The 14390-nt window shown below is 39.6% G+C and overlaps 1 protein-coding gene across 1 annotated transcript in view; it reads left to right on the forward strand.

Annotated features, from left to right (window-relative positions):
• Window positions 1–14390, forward strand: part of NVL (nuclear VCP like) — a 76356-nt gene that overhangs the window by 33620 nt on the left and 28346 nt on the right. The window contains exons 16-18 of the mRNA XM_036277792.1: window positions 3957–4019; window positions 7109–7228; window positions 10865–10964. Coding sequence (XP_036133685.1) covers window positions 3957–4019; window positions 7109–7228; window positions 10865–10964 — 283 coding nt within the window. The remainder of the gene's footprint in view (window positions 1–3956; window positions 4020–7108; window positions 7229–10864; window positions 10965–14390) is intronic.

The raw sequence follows: 14390 nt of genomic DNA on the forward strand, positions 1-14390 counted from the left end.
TTGTGTGGGTGGCAACCACTCGATGTGTCCCTTTCACGTCGATGTTTCTCTCTCTCTCTCTCTCTCTCTCTCTCTCTCTCTTCCTCTCTCTCCTTCCCACTCTATCTGAACAAAAAATGGAAAAATGTCCTCGGGTGAGGATTAAAAAATAAATAAATAATGAGTGTTATTTAACTTATAGTTTGTAATTTCTTGCTTTGATAGTTATTATTTATAATCTAACTTATTTTTCTCTACATTTCTTATAATTTTTTGTTTAAATTTTTTGCTTCACAGTGGACAGTATAAACAGAAAGCAAAGGCATTATTTATAATCCTCTCACTATGACCACTATGTTTCATTCTGTTGTCAGTTTTTTTAGATGTTTTTCTGTACATTCATATCAAGATATATATAGCTTTTATACACATTTTTACAAATATAAAGTTTTTAAACATGCTTTTCTCACTTAGCAATATTTCTCGAACATCTTCCTATATCAATATATATAGAAACACATTAATATTTTTAATGCCTACATAGTGTTCTACCATAAAGATGTCCTATAATATGTGGAAATGGTCCCCTATTAAAATAACACTGTATTAAATAATTTTGTATTTGCATTTTTATACCTTGCCTGATAATTTTTTTTTTTTATCCTCACGCGAGGACATTTTTTCGTTTTTTGTTCAGATAGAGTGAGGGGGGAGAGAGAGGAAGAGAGAGAGAGAAACATCAACATAAAAGGGACACATCGAGTGGTTGCCACCCAACCAGGGCCAGGGACAAACTGCAACCAAGGTACCTGTCCTTAACGGGAACCAAACCCGGGTCTCTCTGGACCGCAAGCTGATGCTCTAACTGCTGAGCCAAACCGGCCAGGGCCTTGCCTGATAATTTTGTTAGAATGCATTCCTGCCCTGGCCGGTTTGGCGCAACGGTTGGAGCGTCAGCCTGTGGTCTGGAGAGACCCGGGTTCGGTTCCCGCTAAGGGCACGTACCTCGGTTGCAGTTTGGCCCCTGGTTGGTCGTGCGGGTGGCAGCCACTCGATGTGTCCTTTCACGTTGATGTTTCTCTCTCTCTCTCTCCCTCTCTCTCCCTCCCGCTCTGTCTGAACAAAAAATGGAAAAATGTCCTTGGGTGAGGATAAAAAAAAAAAAAAAAAAAAAAGAATGCATTCCTAAATACTTTTTACAGTAAAAGGAATTTTTTTAAATTTTTGATCCATTACTAAAGTGCCTTCCAAAAACTTTGTATCAGTTTCCACCCCTATCAATAGAGTAATGAGTATCCATTGCCCAAAGCCTAAATTAGCAATAACCATTAACATTGTTTTTAGTATTTCATAATTTGATAGGTAAAAGTGGCATCTTACAGTTTTTTTTTGGGGGGGGGGGGCGTGGATGTTTAGCAAGAGGAAATAACCAAGTTTAATATATACATATGTGCAGGAACCACACTGAAAGGAGAGTTAGAGAGTTAGAAGTTTGGAGATAGAAAGGGACACGGGTATATAAGACATCCTGAGCTAGGGATGAAGTCAGGTGCCTTGGGGACTTCAAAGGGTCATGCAGGACAATAAGAAAAGTGGTACCTTGTAGTTTTTAAGTTGCATTTTAAAAATTACTAGTGCGCTTTAAAAAGTATATATTTATTAGCTATTTTTCTTTTTGAATTACTGTTCATATATTTATGTGGGCAAATTTTGGAGCATGCAAGTATTCCTTTGTTCAATAGGTATTTATTGAGCTACTTACTCTTACAGAAATTGTTTCAGGTGCTGGGGATAAACTAGTGAACCTATGCTAAAGGATATATTTTGTCTGTTTGGAAGGGCAGGCAGTAAACAAAAACAATAAAATTACAGTTCAGCTAAGTTCTAAAGGAAATAAGCAGATTGTTATGATAGATTGATTGGGAGCTGGCTATTGTAGGTATGGTGTTCAAGGGATGGTGCTATTTAAGAGCCCTGAGAAGCAGCTAGCCACATGAAGAGGCAGGGAAAGAAGGGGAAGCATCTCCCAGAGAGGGAACAGCAGTTGTAAAATCCCTGAAGTGGGTTAGGAAAGAGCTTGTTGAGTTCGAGAACCAGAAGAAGAGCCAATGACTAGACCAAAGAGAATGTCATGTCCCAAAGTATAGGCTTATGAGCATGGTAAATATTTCAAATTGTACTGAAAGATAAATGAGAAACCTAGTAAAATGATATGATCTGACTTATTTTTTCTCTTAGTCCTCACCTGAGGATATTCTTCCATTTATCTTCAGATAGAGTGGGAGGGAGGGGAAGAGACAGAGAAATATTGATGCGAGAGACACATCAACTGGTTACCTCCTGCATGACCCTGACCAGGGCTAGCGACCGAACCACAACCGAGGTACATGCCCTTGACCAGAATCGAACCCGTGACTCTTTGGTCCTCAGGCCAATGTCCTAACCACTGCTCAGGGCTGACTTACATTTTTTAAAAAGTGCTCTGACTGCCATGTGCAGATGGATTGGAGGAAAGCAAGAGTGAGAAGAAACCAGTTAGGAATTTGAGAGGTTTTATTTGTTCATTTTTGTTTTGCTTCTGCATTTCCAGGCAAGAGATGACAGTGTTCTGGAATAGGTGGTGGTGTAGTAGAGAAATAGAATGTGTCAGGCTCACATAGATTTTTAGCATTAAGCTAATAGGATTTGCATATATGGATTGGATGACATGACAAAACAAGGGATCAAGGAAGACACCAAGGTTTTGCCTAGAAACTGTATTTACTGAGATGGGGATGAAAAGAATTGGTTTAGAGGGAGTTGGGAGAGCTGGAATCTTGCTTTGGAAGTGGTAGATGTGAAATACCTCTGTAAGATCCACATGGAGATGCCAAGTAGTGTATGTGGGCTCTGGATCTGGAGCTCACGTATCAGGTTCTACGAACATGAAAGATCTCTGTTCTCTGATCTTTTTTTTTTTTTTTTTTTTTATAATCCATTTTTATTGATTTTTTAGAGAGAAAGGGAGAGAGAGATAGAAACATCAATGTGAGAAACATTGATCAGCTGCCTCCTGCATGCCCCCTAGTGGGGATCGAGCCTGAAACCCAGGCACGTGCCCTGACCTGGAATCGAACCGGAAACTCTCAGTCCATGGGACGACACTCGATCCACTGAGCCGTGCCAGCCGGCCATTACCTGATCATGTTGAAGTTCGGAGAGATTGTTTTCAGGTTTTATCTCTATATTCAGGTTCTAATTCTTGGATTCTTCCACACATGTAGCTGTGTGTTTCTCTTTGGCTTTGAACCATTACTCTTAATCGCAGTTCAATCTTTATTTATTAAAAGTAGCCTAGTAGCCCTGGCCAGTTTGGCTCAGCAGTTAGAGCGTTGGCCTGCGGTCCAGAGAGACCTGGGTTTGGTTCTCGCTGGGAGCACGTGCCTCGGTTGCACTTTGTTCCCGGCCCTGGTTGGGTCTTGCAGGAGGCAGCCACTCAGTGTGTCCCTTTCACGTCAATGTTTCTCTCTCTTTCTCTCGCTTTCTTCCTCTCTCCCCCTCCCACTCTATCTGAACAAAAAAAATGGAAAAATGTTCTCCGGTGAGGATAAAAAAAAAAAGTAGCCTATTAATACTGACAGTTGATAAAGACTTAAACTAATGTTTTAAAATAATGATTGCTTTCATTGGACAGGACATTCATTTCTTGATACAGAGATTATGATCTTTCACTAGAATTCCAAGTTAGGGCTACACACGTATACAACATTTACATAAATATTTTGTGTCACTTTCACCTGATTTCTAGTCTTAATAGTTCTTAGAAAGTTTCAGGTTAACATTTTCTTTTTATCCATTTCTCTTTTCCCATATGTCTCCTCTCCTAATTTGAAAGAGGCAACTATAAAAGTGGAGAAATAGAGTATAAGCCACAAGAAGTCCCTGCGTTATCACAAATTATTATTAATTTATTGTATCTTTTTGTTTCCTCTTACTAGGCTGTTGCAAATGAGTCTGGACTAAATTTCATATCTGTCAAGGGCCCTGAATTACTAAATATGGTAAGTTGTTGTGGCATTAGCCATTGTTTAGATAAGGAAGGTAATGATCATTCAAATTACAGGGTAGAATGTCCTCAATCTTTGAAACGATTATCACATTTTGGTAAGATCACCTCTTAGGAGTGAAGAAATGGGGCTTTGCGCTGCTGTACTTAGTGTGTGTACTTTCTTAATGAAGTCTGGTAACTTCTGAGCCTCCGTTTTCTCACCTACAAGATGGAAATAGTTGTAATAATTAACATTTTAAAGTGTTTACTCTGTACCATGTATTTGTCAAGCACATCACATGTATTATTCTTCAGCAACCCTGTGAGATATGAATCATTGTTTCCTCTGATTCGCAAATGAGGAAATTTAAGTTTAGGGAGTGGGGAAGGTGGAAGAGGGTAAAGGGGGGTATAAATGGTAATGGAAGGAGACTTAACTTGGCGTGGTAAACACAATGCAATATTCAGATGATATATTAGAGGGTTGTATACTTGAAACCTATATAATTTTATTAACCAATGTTATCCCAATAAATTCAATTTTTAAAAGAGGAACTTAGCCCTGGCCAGTTTTGCTCAGTGGTTAGAGCGTTGGCCCGTGGACCAGAGAGTCCTAGTTTCGGTTCCCGCTGAGGGCATGTACCTCGGTTGCAGTTTGTTCCCGATTGGGGTCATGTGGGTGGTGACCATTCGATGTGTCTCTCTCACATAGATGTTTCTGTCTTTCTCTTCCGCCCTCTCTCCTTCTTGCTCTATCTGAGGATAAATGCAAAAGAGTCCTCAGGTGAGGATAAAAAAAAAAAAGGAAGTTAAGTTTGTGAGTTTGACAGCCAGGAGATAGTAGAGCTAAGATTTGAATCTGGGTTGTCTGATCTGCTTTCTTTGTCCTGTTACTGTGTGGCTCAAGTGAGTTAAGTATTAATAAATAAAAATACTTTGGGGAAATAAAACACTAATGTGCTATATAATAACTTCTTTCAGCATTTAAGCAATTTATATCTCCAATTTAAGAAACTGAATTTCTTATTTTTTATCCATTCTTATAAAAAGTATAAGTGCTGTTCTGTAATATTTTCAAACAAAAACAAAATGAGAATGGTATTATTTGTTTTAAAAGGCTTTTTAACCCTGGCCAGTGTGGCTCAGTTGGTTAAGCCTTGTCCCGTGTATCAAGAGGTCACCAGTTCGATTCCCAGTCAGGGCAAATGCCCAGGTTGCAGGCTCATTCCCCAGTAGGGGGCATGCAGGCGGCAGCTGATAGATGTTTCTCTGTAACATGGATGTTTTTCTTTCTCTTCCTCTCCTCTCTCTCTGATAAATAAAAACATTTTTTAAAAGCTTTTTAAATTTATCCCCACTTCCATATTTTTGTTTCCTATTGTATATTACTTTACCCTAAAATAAGAGAGTTATACTTAAGTATTTTCTCTAGGACATGTATGCACCTCTTTACTTTTTTTGCATTTTACTTTGGCTTTTCTACTGGAGGCGGCAATAGAAATGAGCCTTGGAGGTGAGAGGATTATGGGGAGGCTGGAAAAGAAGCCTATAGCCAGATGGTGAAGGGCCTTCATACCAAGCTATCTTAAGAATGTCAAAGACTGATAGAGGCTTGCTTTAACAAGCAAGAGTGTAGCCCTGGCGGGTTTGGCACAGCAGTTAGAGCCTTGGCCCGCAGACCAGAGAGTCCCGGGTTCAGTTCCTGCTAAGGGCATGTACCGCAGTTGCAGTTTGTCCCCGGCCCCAGTTGGGGTTGTGTGGGTGACATCCAGTTGATGTGTCTTTCTCACGTCAATGTTTCTCTCTCTGCCCCCTCCCTCCCACAGTATCTGAAGATAAATGCAAAAAACGTATCAATGTTTTGGTTCAGCTATCCAAATATAATTTTTGCTGAATTAAATTGTTCAGGGAATTAAATTGTTTTACAGTATTTGCACACTGCCCAGGATGTTATGATCAGAGAAAAATTTGAACCAGTCATGACTTCTGTTTTCGAAGGACTTTACGATATAGTATAGTGAAGTAGAAGAACTCACAAGTTATAATAGTAGAAAATCAAGAGCAGAGAGAGTAACGGGAAGAAAGATTAATGGGGATCTTTTCGAATGCAAGAGCTATTTGGTGGTAGGTTGGAAAAGCAGTTCAAGTAAGGGAAGCAAGGTGAGCTAGAGTACAAAGAGAAGTACAGGATACACGCGAAGGAAGGCAGCTCTATTCAAATGAGAAAACAAAAATACGTTAATAACTGTCATCTTTGAAATAGTCTCCCTTAATTACTTTATAACCCTATAGTCATAAAATAATATCAAAGATACCTCGTAATATTGTTGGCACTGGTAAGATATTTTCAGATTCTGTTTTATTACAGCAAAATCGCTTTTCTTGGTAAAAAAAAAAAAAATAGAAAAGAAAAAGCCATAGTTTGAAATTTTATGAGAACAATTTCTTATGCCTAGCTAAAAGTAAAACCATATTCTTACATACAACTTTTTATTTTAATTAGTCCTAATGTTATATATAGCTGCTAATGAGTTGTTGTATTTCTTGACTGATATTAATATTTTATACTTTGATTTAGATTTTAACATGCTTTATGTCATATGAGAGCTGTTAGACCTCTAGCTGGCTCACCTAGCCTCTTCTGATGCTATCTGACAAAATAGTTCTTCCTGTAGCAAGATGATGTGTACAAATGACAGTAGAACAGTCAGGTGCCTTGTTTGCGCATAAAATATTGTTGAATTAATGAAAATTATTGCTGGGTATTTTATGTGCATAGAGCTTAGGAGATCACTTCTGAAATAGAATAGAATTGTAAGATTTTTTTTTACTTAGAGAAGACCTTGCATTGCATTTTAGTCTTTATTTTATAAATGAGGACATTTATAAGCATAAATAATAGCTAACTTTATTAAGTTGAACCACATACAACTGGCTATTTTTATAGGTCAAAAATGGGCAAATACTAGCGATTTCATATGGTTCAACCGAATACTTTTTGGACTGTGACATAAAAATGTCATTTAAAACTAGTTTTACTTTAATTTGGCTTAAACCCCAAAGTCGAACTGTCTCTTCATTTTGTCTCCTGTGTGTGTGTAGTACGTCGGTGAAAGTGAGCGTGCCGTGCGGCAGGTTTTTCAGCGGGCCAAGAACTCAGCACCCTGTGTGATCTTCTTTGATGAAGTGGATGCCTTGTGCCCTCGAAGATCAGACCGAGAGGTAGGTATCATAGATTCGTGATATACAGATTTTTAAAAAAAATACCACAGACCTTTTATAAGTTTTCATAAAGTTTATATAAAATTCAAATAGTTCTTGTAAAGTCATTCCTTGAGAACATTGAGACTCTATGTGAAGAAACCTAGTAATTTGAAATTGGGGCCAAGGAATAACAGTTGTATTTTTATTAACCTTTGTATCCTCTTTTTTATTTTAGTACATTAGTTTGGTTGCACATATCGGATTCACACAATTGAGTAACTGAGAATGGAAATAATGATTTTGAAAAGCCTGCTTGTAATCTTATGATTCTCTTTAGTTAACTGAGTTCTCGAGGCAGGACAAAATGTAATCTAAGACACGCACTCACGGTAGGGTCAGGTAATATCCACTGACTCAGCACCATCACACTCTGAGAAGACATAAAGTTGGTCTGTGTTGACTACCACTTGCATTACTACACTGAGTCATAGTTCTTAGAAATTTCAGTAAAAAGAGTGCCCGGAAGCGGCTGTTATCAGTAGCACTGCTACATAAGACTTGGAAGCATAGTGATTCTATTTCTTTTGTGTTGTATTTCCAGGTAATGATTCTGTGTGTGCACTCTTAGGTAGTGAAACATCTATTCAGTGCCTCATTTCACTTAGAGTCTCCAGAAACATTTCAACAGTTACCAAAACAAAATTTGACTAATACAAGTGTGATTCATATTATAGCAGTTTTGTTTCTTCATCCAGTAGTCATCAATATCATCACAGAATATCCTGTTACAGTCTCATCTGACAATGATGTCAGTGGCCAGGGCAGAGGTCCTTCCTGTTCACCTACCAGCTATCATATCCCCAAGTATAGTGTGGAATCCAGAGCAAACCACACTTTCTATCCAGCTGATTGGGGCATGGTGTGCTCTGGATTTTACTCTTTTGCCACAAACAAACTCTTCATTTGTTGACAGCCCCTTTCATTGGTTTGTAGCTCTCTGTTATCAACTAGTAATTTAAGTATTGGGGGCGTGCAGTGAGGTATATCCAATCAACTACTTGCCCTCAGAGAAGTCTGTAGCCATACAAATTACGTCCCTAACTTAGGTTCTCTCCCTTTAGAGTATCTACCAGCACACCTTTTTGCATTCTAATACATATGTTTTGACTTTTACCATTTTCACCTAAGGATTCTGAAAATATTTCAAATTTGAATGTGTTTTTTTATTATGCAAGTTGCATATGAATGTTTACTTGTGAAAATTCAAATGAATACAAGTATAAGGAGAGTGAAAGTCTTCCCATCCTCGTCCCTACAGTTCTTCTTGGGGAGGTTACTTCTGCTAACAGTTTAGTGTTTAGTATCTGTCATTCTAGAACTTTTTTCATAAACTTAAAAACATGTATTTTTTTAGACTTTTTAAATAATTCCTCTGATTTGGACATTTACATTGTTTCTAGTTATTTCTCTTATAAACAGAACTGTAGTAAACAGTCTCATAACATATTTTTGTGCACATTTGGGAGTATATGAGAGTTTTAGAGGTAGAATTTTGGGGTAGGAGATGTATGCATGTTACATTTTGAGAGCTAATACAAATCATTCCTCACATAAACTACCAGTTGCATACCCCCACCAACAGTGTGTGAAAATAACCATTTCCGTCCGGCCGGTATGGCTCAGTGGTTGCGCATCTACCCATGCACCAAGAGGTTACCAGTTCAATTCCCAGCCAGGACACATGCCCAGGTTGTGGGCCTGATCCCCTGTGGGGGGCATGCAGGAGGTGACCAGTCGATGTTCTCTCTTGTCAATGTTTCTCTCTCTCTCCCCTTTCACTTCCTCTGTCTCTAAAAAAATCAGTAAAGGAAAAAATAAAATAAAATAAAAAATAACCATTTTCCACAATTTTGTCAACTGTGGATAATACCCATCTTTTAATTTTTTCAATTTTATTGGCAAAGCATGATACTGTATTAAATTGTAGTATTTATGTCCCCTATTATCAGTGAGGTTGATCGTCTTCAATGATTTTATATTTTATCTTCTATAAATTGCCTGATTATATTCTTTGACCCTTTTGCTATTGAACTGGGTTTTTTTGTTTGTTTGTTTTTTATAGGAGCTTTTTATGTGTGGTAGAAATTAGTTCATTGTCCAATTATGTGTGTGGGTACTATTTTTCCCAGTCTTACCACCTAGCTTTAATTTTTTTTATTATATACAATGTTATCATTTTAATATAGTAAAATTTGTCCACCTTTTCCTGTATTGATTCTGAGGTTTTTATCTTGCTTAGGTAGGACAATGTTTTGTTTTTATTTTTATCTAGTAATTTCATATTTTTGAGTCTAGATTATAATTCTGTTAATCTCCTAACTATCACTTGCCAAGCAGTGATAATAAGGTACACCAAAAAAATTTTTTGAGAAATCAGTGGGTTAAACTCATTACCACCTCTGTACATAAAGTATGTGTTGAAGAAAGGCAATTAATAACAAAAGGAAACAGGACCGCTTTTCTCATTTACTCTATTCTGCAGTTTAAAATTTCTGTTACCTGAGGGATTTGCCCCTCTCCCAGCCCCCAGAACATTGCTCTTGATGTTGCCCTGAGGTAGCAATACTTGTACTGTAAGGAAGAAAGAAAGACTTAGTGTCGCAGATGAAACATCTGATATCCTGAGGAATCTGATCTGGCATTCAAAAGCTGAGTCTAGATTTGTCCAAAAGGAAATTTATTGTGGCTGCTGGATCTTTGAATAACTCAGAGGCATAGAGTTTGGGATCAGATAAATCTGAGTTTGAGTTTTATCTCTGCCCTTATCTTGCTGTGAGACCATGGACAAATAACTCAACATCCTCTGTCAGCCAGTTTCCTGTCTGAACTGTGGCTGAAAGAAGAGGATTGCTGGGGAACCATGAGGCTGAGAACACATTTTGTGCTGTGGTTGGCTCTCTAGTAGTGGCTAGTCAGGAAATGATCATTGTTACCGCTTTTTTTTTTTTTTTTTTATTCTCACCGGAGGACATTTTTCCATTTTTTGTTCAGATAGAGTGGGAGGGAGAGAGAGAGAGAAAGAGAGAAACATCGATGTGAAAGGGACACATCGAGTGGTTGCCAACCACACAACCCAACCAGGGCCAGGGACAAACTGCAACCGAGGTACGTGCCCTTAACAGGAACCGAACCCGGGTCTCTCTGGACTGCAGGCCGACGCTCTAACCACTGAGCCAAACCGGCCAGGGCATTGTTACCACTTTTTTTTTTTTTTTTTTTTATCCTCACCCGAGGACATTTTTCCATTTTTTGTACAGACAGAGTGGGAGGGAGAGAGAGGAAGGGAGAGAGAGAGAGAAACATCGACGTGAAGGGACACATCGAGTGGCTGCCACCCGCACGACCAACCAGGGCCGGGGACAAACTGCAACCGAAGTACGTGCCCTTAGCGGGAACCGAACCCGTGTCTCCCCAGACCGCAGGCCGACGCTCTAACCGCTGAGCCAAATTGGCCAGGGCCATTGTTACCACTTTTGACAAAAGCTTCATTCAAATTATTAAGTGTATGATTTTGTATAGCAAAAAAAAAAAAAAATTGGTGATGTATTTTACTTTTTATAGGGCGCTGATGGAGCTATGTTTGTTTCTTTTTAGACAGGGGCAAGTGTCCGGGTGGTGAATCAGCTGCTTACAGAGATGGATGGTCTGGAAACACGTCAGCAGGTTTTTATTATGGCAGCCACTAACAGGCCAGGTAAGACAGAAGTAGATAAAGCAGATGAGTATAAAGACTTTCAGCATCAAAAACAGTACAGTTTATATACATCCTAGTAAAGGAAGATTAAGTTTGGGAAATACCTTTGGGGTTCATAAGTTGAAATAAAACCTTAGAAAACTTTTAAGTAAACTATAGAAAAAAGATAGCATTGCCTGGATTCTGGAGATTTATTTTATTTTGTTTTCTGTGTTGCTGCTCAGAAAGTTCTCTTGTTGGCAGAGAACACATGTAACATTCACTTTGATCACAGAAATATTAATCTGAACTTATTCTCTGTGGTTTCTCTCAAGCTTATAGGAAACAACAGTAAGACTCTTTCCGCCCTGGCCGGTTTGGCTCAGCGGTTAGAGCATTGGCCTGCGGTCCAGAGAGACCCGGGTTCGGTTCCCGCTAAGGGCATGTACCTCGGTTGCAGTTTGTCCCCGGCCCTGGTTGGGTCGTGCGGGTGGCAGCCACTCGATGTGTCCCTTTCACGTCGACGTTTCTCTCTCTCTCTTTCTCTGCTCTATCTGAACAAAAAGTAAAAAAATGTCCTCGGGTGAGGATAAAAAAAAAAAAAAAGACTCCATCGTATCTGAAGGTTGAAAATAGGTTTTTCAGGTTTTGGTTGGGCATTGTCCTTCACATTGAAAGATTGCCAGTTCAATTGCTGGTCAGTGTACACGCCTGGGTTGCAAGCTTGATAACCAGTAGAGGGCGTGCTGGAGGCAGCTGGTTGATGTTTTGCTCTCACATTGATCTTTCTCTTCCTCTCCCTTCCTCTCTCTCAAAAAAACAAACAAAACAGCCCTGGCCGGTTTGGATCAGCAGTTAGAGCGTCGACCTGTGGACCAGACACACCCGGATTTGGTTCCCGCCAAGGGCATGTACCTCAGTTGCAGTTTGTCCCCGGCCCCAGTTGGGGTTATGTGAGTGGCAATCAGTCAATGTGTCTCTCTCACATCGATGTGTCTCTCTCATTATCGAAGATGAATGCAAAAATGTCCTCAGGTGAGGATTAAAAAACAAAACTTCAAAAGTGTTGGAGGTGGCTTTTACTCCAGATCCTAAATTTGCTTCATATTATTTAATACCTTGCCATCCATATGAAGCACTGTGTTATAGCTGCTCCTACATTGATATTGTGTTAGTTATGTCTGAGAGCAATGAGATGGTAATTTAATTCCTTAACTGGACTTATCAGTTGTCAAGCTGACATAATTTTTTTTTATTCTCATCCAAGGACATTTTTACATTTTTTGTTCAGATAGAGTGGAAGGGAAAGAGAGGAAGAGAGAGAGAAACATCAACGTGAAAGGGACAGATCGAGTGGCTGCTATCCGCACAACCCAACCAGGGCCGGGGACAAACTGCAACCGAGGTACATGCCCTTAGTGGGAACTGAACCCGGGTCTCTTGGGACCACAGGCTGATACTCTAACCACTGAGCAAAATCATCCAGGGTAATTTTTCATTTTATATAAGTTAGTATGGAAACTATAACCTTCATGAATTGTGTGCCATTTTATAATAAAACGAAAAATTGAAAGTTGCTGTGGTTTATACTATGACTCTGGTAATAATGAAATGCTCTGTTTGGAATTAGACAGAACAAGGTTCGAGTCCTGGCTATAGAACTTCTTATGTTAGTAACTGTTCTGTTTGGATGCCAGCTGGTCTAACACCAGATGAGTACATTATAATTCAGTTCTTACTCTAACCACCTGGAGTTAGTGTCAGATCGTGCAAGTTAAGGAGTCAGTTCTCTATAGTGGTATCCAGGACACTCACACTTTCTGACCAGCCAGCTACAAATTTGGGGATTCCCATGGACCCCCCCCTCAAGTTCAATAATTCACTAGAACAACTAATAGAATCCAGGAAAGCGCTGTATTTATAATTACAAGTTATTGTAAGGGATGCCCACACAGGTAGGTCTTAGAGGGAGTGTAGAGTTGCCCTCTCTCCCTGGAGTCAGGATGCATTACCCTCCAGGCACATCAGTGTGTTCCATCAACGAGGCAGCTCCTTGAGCTTTGATGTAGTTTTTCCATTGGGGTTTTATTATGTAGCTGTGATTGATGAAACTCCATTTTCAGCTTGCCCTTCCCTCCTCAGAGGTCTGGGTCAAAGTTCCAACCCTCTAATTACATGGTTGGTCCTCCCCATTCTGAGGTTATCTTGAGGCCAGCCCAGAGTCATCTCATTAGCATAGCACAGACTCCTAACTGAGGAAATTCCAAGGATTATTGAAGCTCTATACCAGGAACCTGGGGCAAAGACCAAATGTATTCTTTATTATACCATATTAATCTTTTATACACATTACTTCCTCTTGCTAGCCATCATTTCTTCATTTGTGAAATGAAGATAATAATTCTTAATTGGGAGGATTGTCATAAAGGTTAAGTGATATTAGCAATCTGCCACAGTGTGACACGTAGCTATTTAGTAATTATCATCATCATGAACACTTGTGGTAATCGGTGCTAATCGCAGTAGGAGCAGTCATTAGGCCATAAAATCACAGAGTCTTTTTTTAAATTTTCTGTACTGATTTTTAGAGAGAGAGGAAGAGGTAGGGAGAGAGAGAGAGAAACATCGATGAGAGATAACATCGACTGGCCACCTCCTGCATGTCCCCCACTGGGGTTGGGGCCCGCAACCAGAGCATGTGCCCTGACCCAGAACCGAACTGGTGACCTCATGGTGCATGGGTCAACACTCAACCGCTGAGCCACTCAGGCCGGGCAAAACACAGTCTTCTTAGAAGAAACCTTGAAAGTCCCTCAGATTTGGACAAAGTCACCTCCTACCTTTCCAAAGTAGATACACATCTTTTCTGACATTTCAGGTCTGCTGTTTAGAGTAATCTATTCTCTTTTTACTGCACTCATCATTGGTCATGTTTGTTTAATGTAAAAACTCTTGTAGTTTAATCTCTGTAGATTAGAATAGGTCCTTTAGTGTCGCTAAGTTTTACTTAAATCCTCTCCTTTAGAACAGTCCAGGTACATTACCTTTTCTCATGAGTTTCTTCCTGTGATCTCTTTATTCATCTTTGAATTCTTATAAAGCTTCAGATTCTCCTTAGTTTTAAAACCCAGAACTGAGCCCTGGCCAGTTTGCTCAGCGGTTAGAGCGTGGGCCTGTGGACCAGGGAGTCCCGGGTTTGATTCCGGCCAAGGGCACATACCTCGGTTGCAGTTCGTCCCTGGCCCCAGTTGGGGTCGTGCAGGTGGCAACCAATTGATGTGTCTCTCTCACATCGAGGTTTCTCTCTCTTTCCCGCTCCCTCCCTCCCACTCCATCTGAAGATAAATATAAAAAAATATATATCCTCAGGTGAGGATTAAGAAAAAATAAAATAAAAATAAAACCCAGAACTGAATGTAATAGTCCGTGTTGAGTTTAGCCAGTGAT

Source organism: Molossus molossus, unplaced genomic scaffold (assembly GCF_014108415.1).
Source record: "Molossus molossus isolate mMolMol1 unplaced genomic scaffold, mMolMol1.p scaffold_m16_p_23, whole genome shotgun sequence".
NCBI classification, from domain to species: domain Eukaryota; kingdom Metazoa; phylum Chordata; class Mammalia; order Chiroptera; family Molossidae; genus Molossus; species Molossus molossus.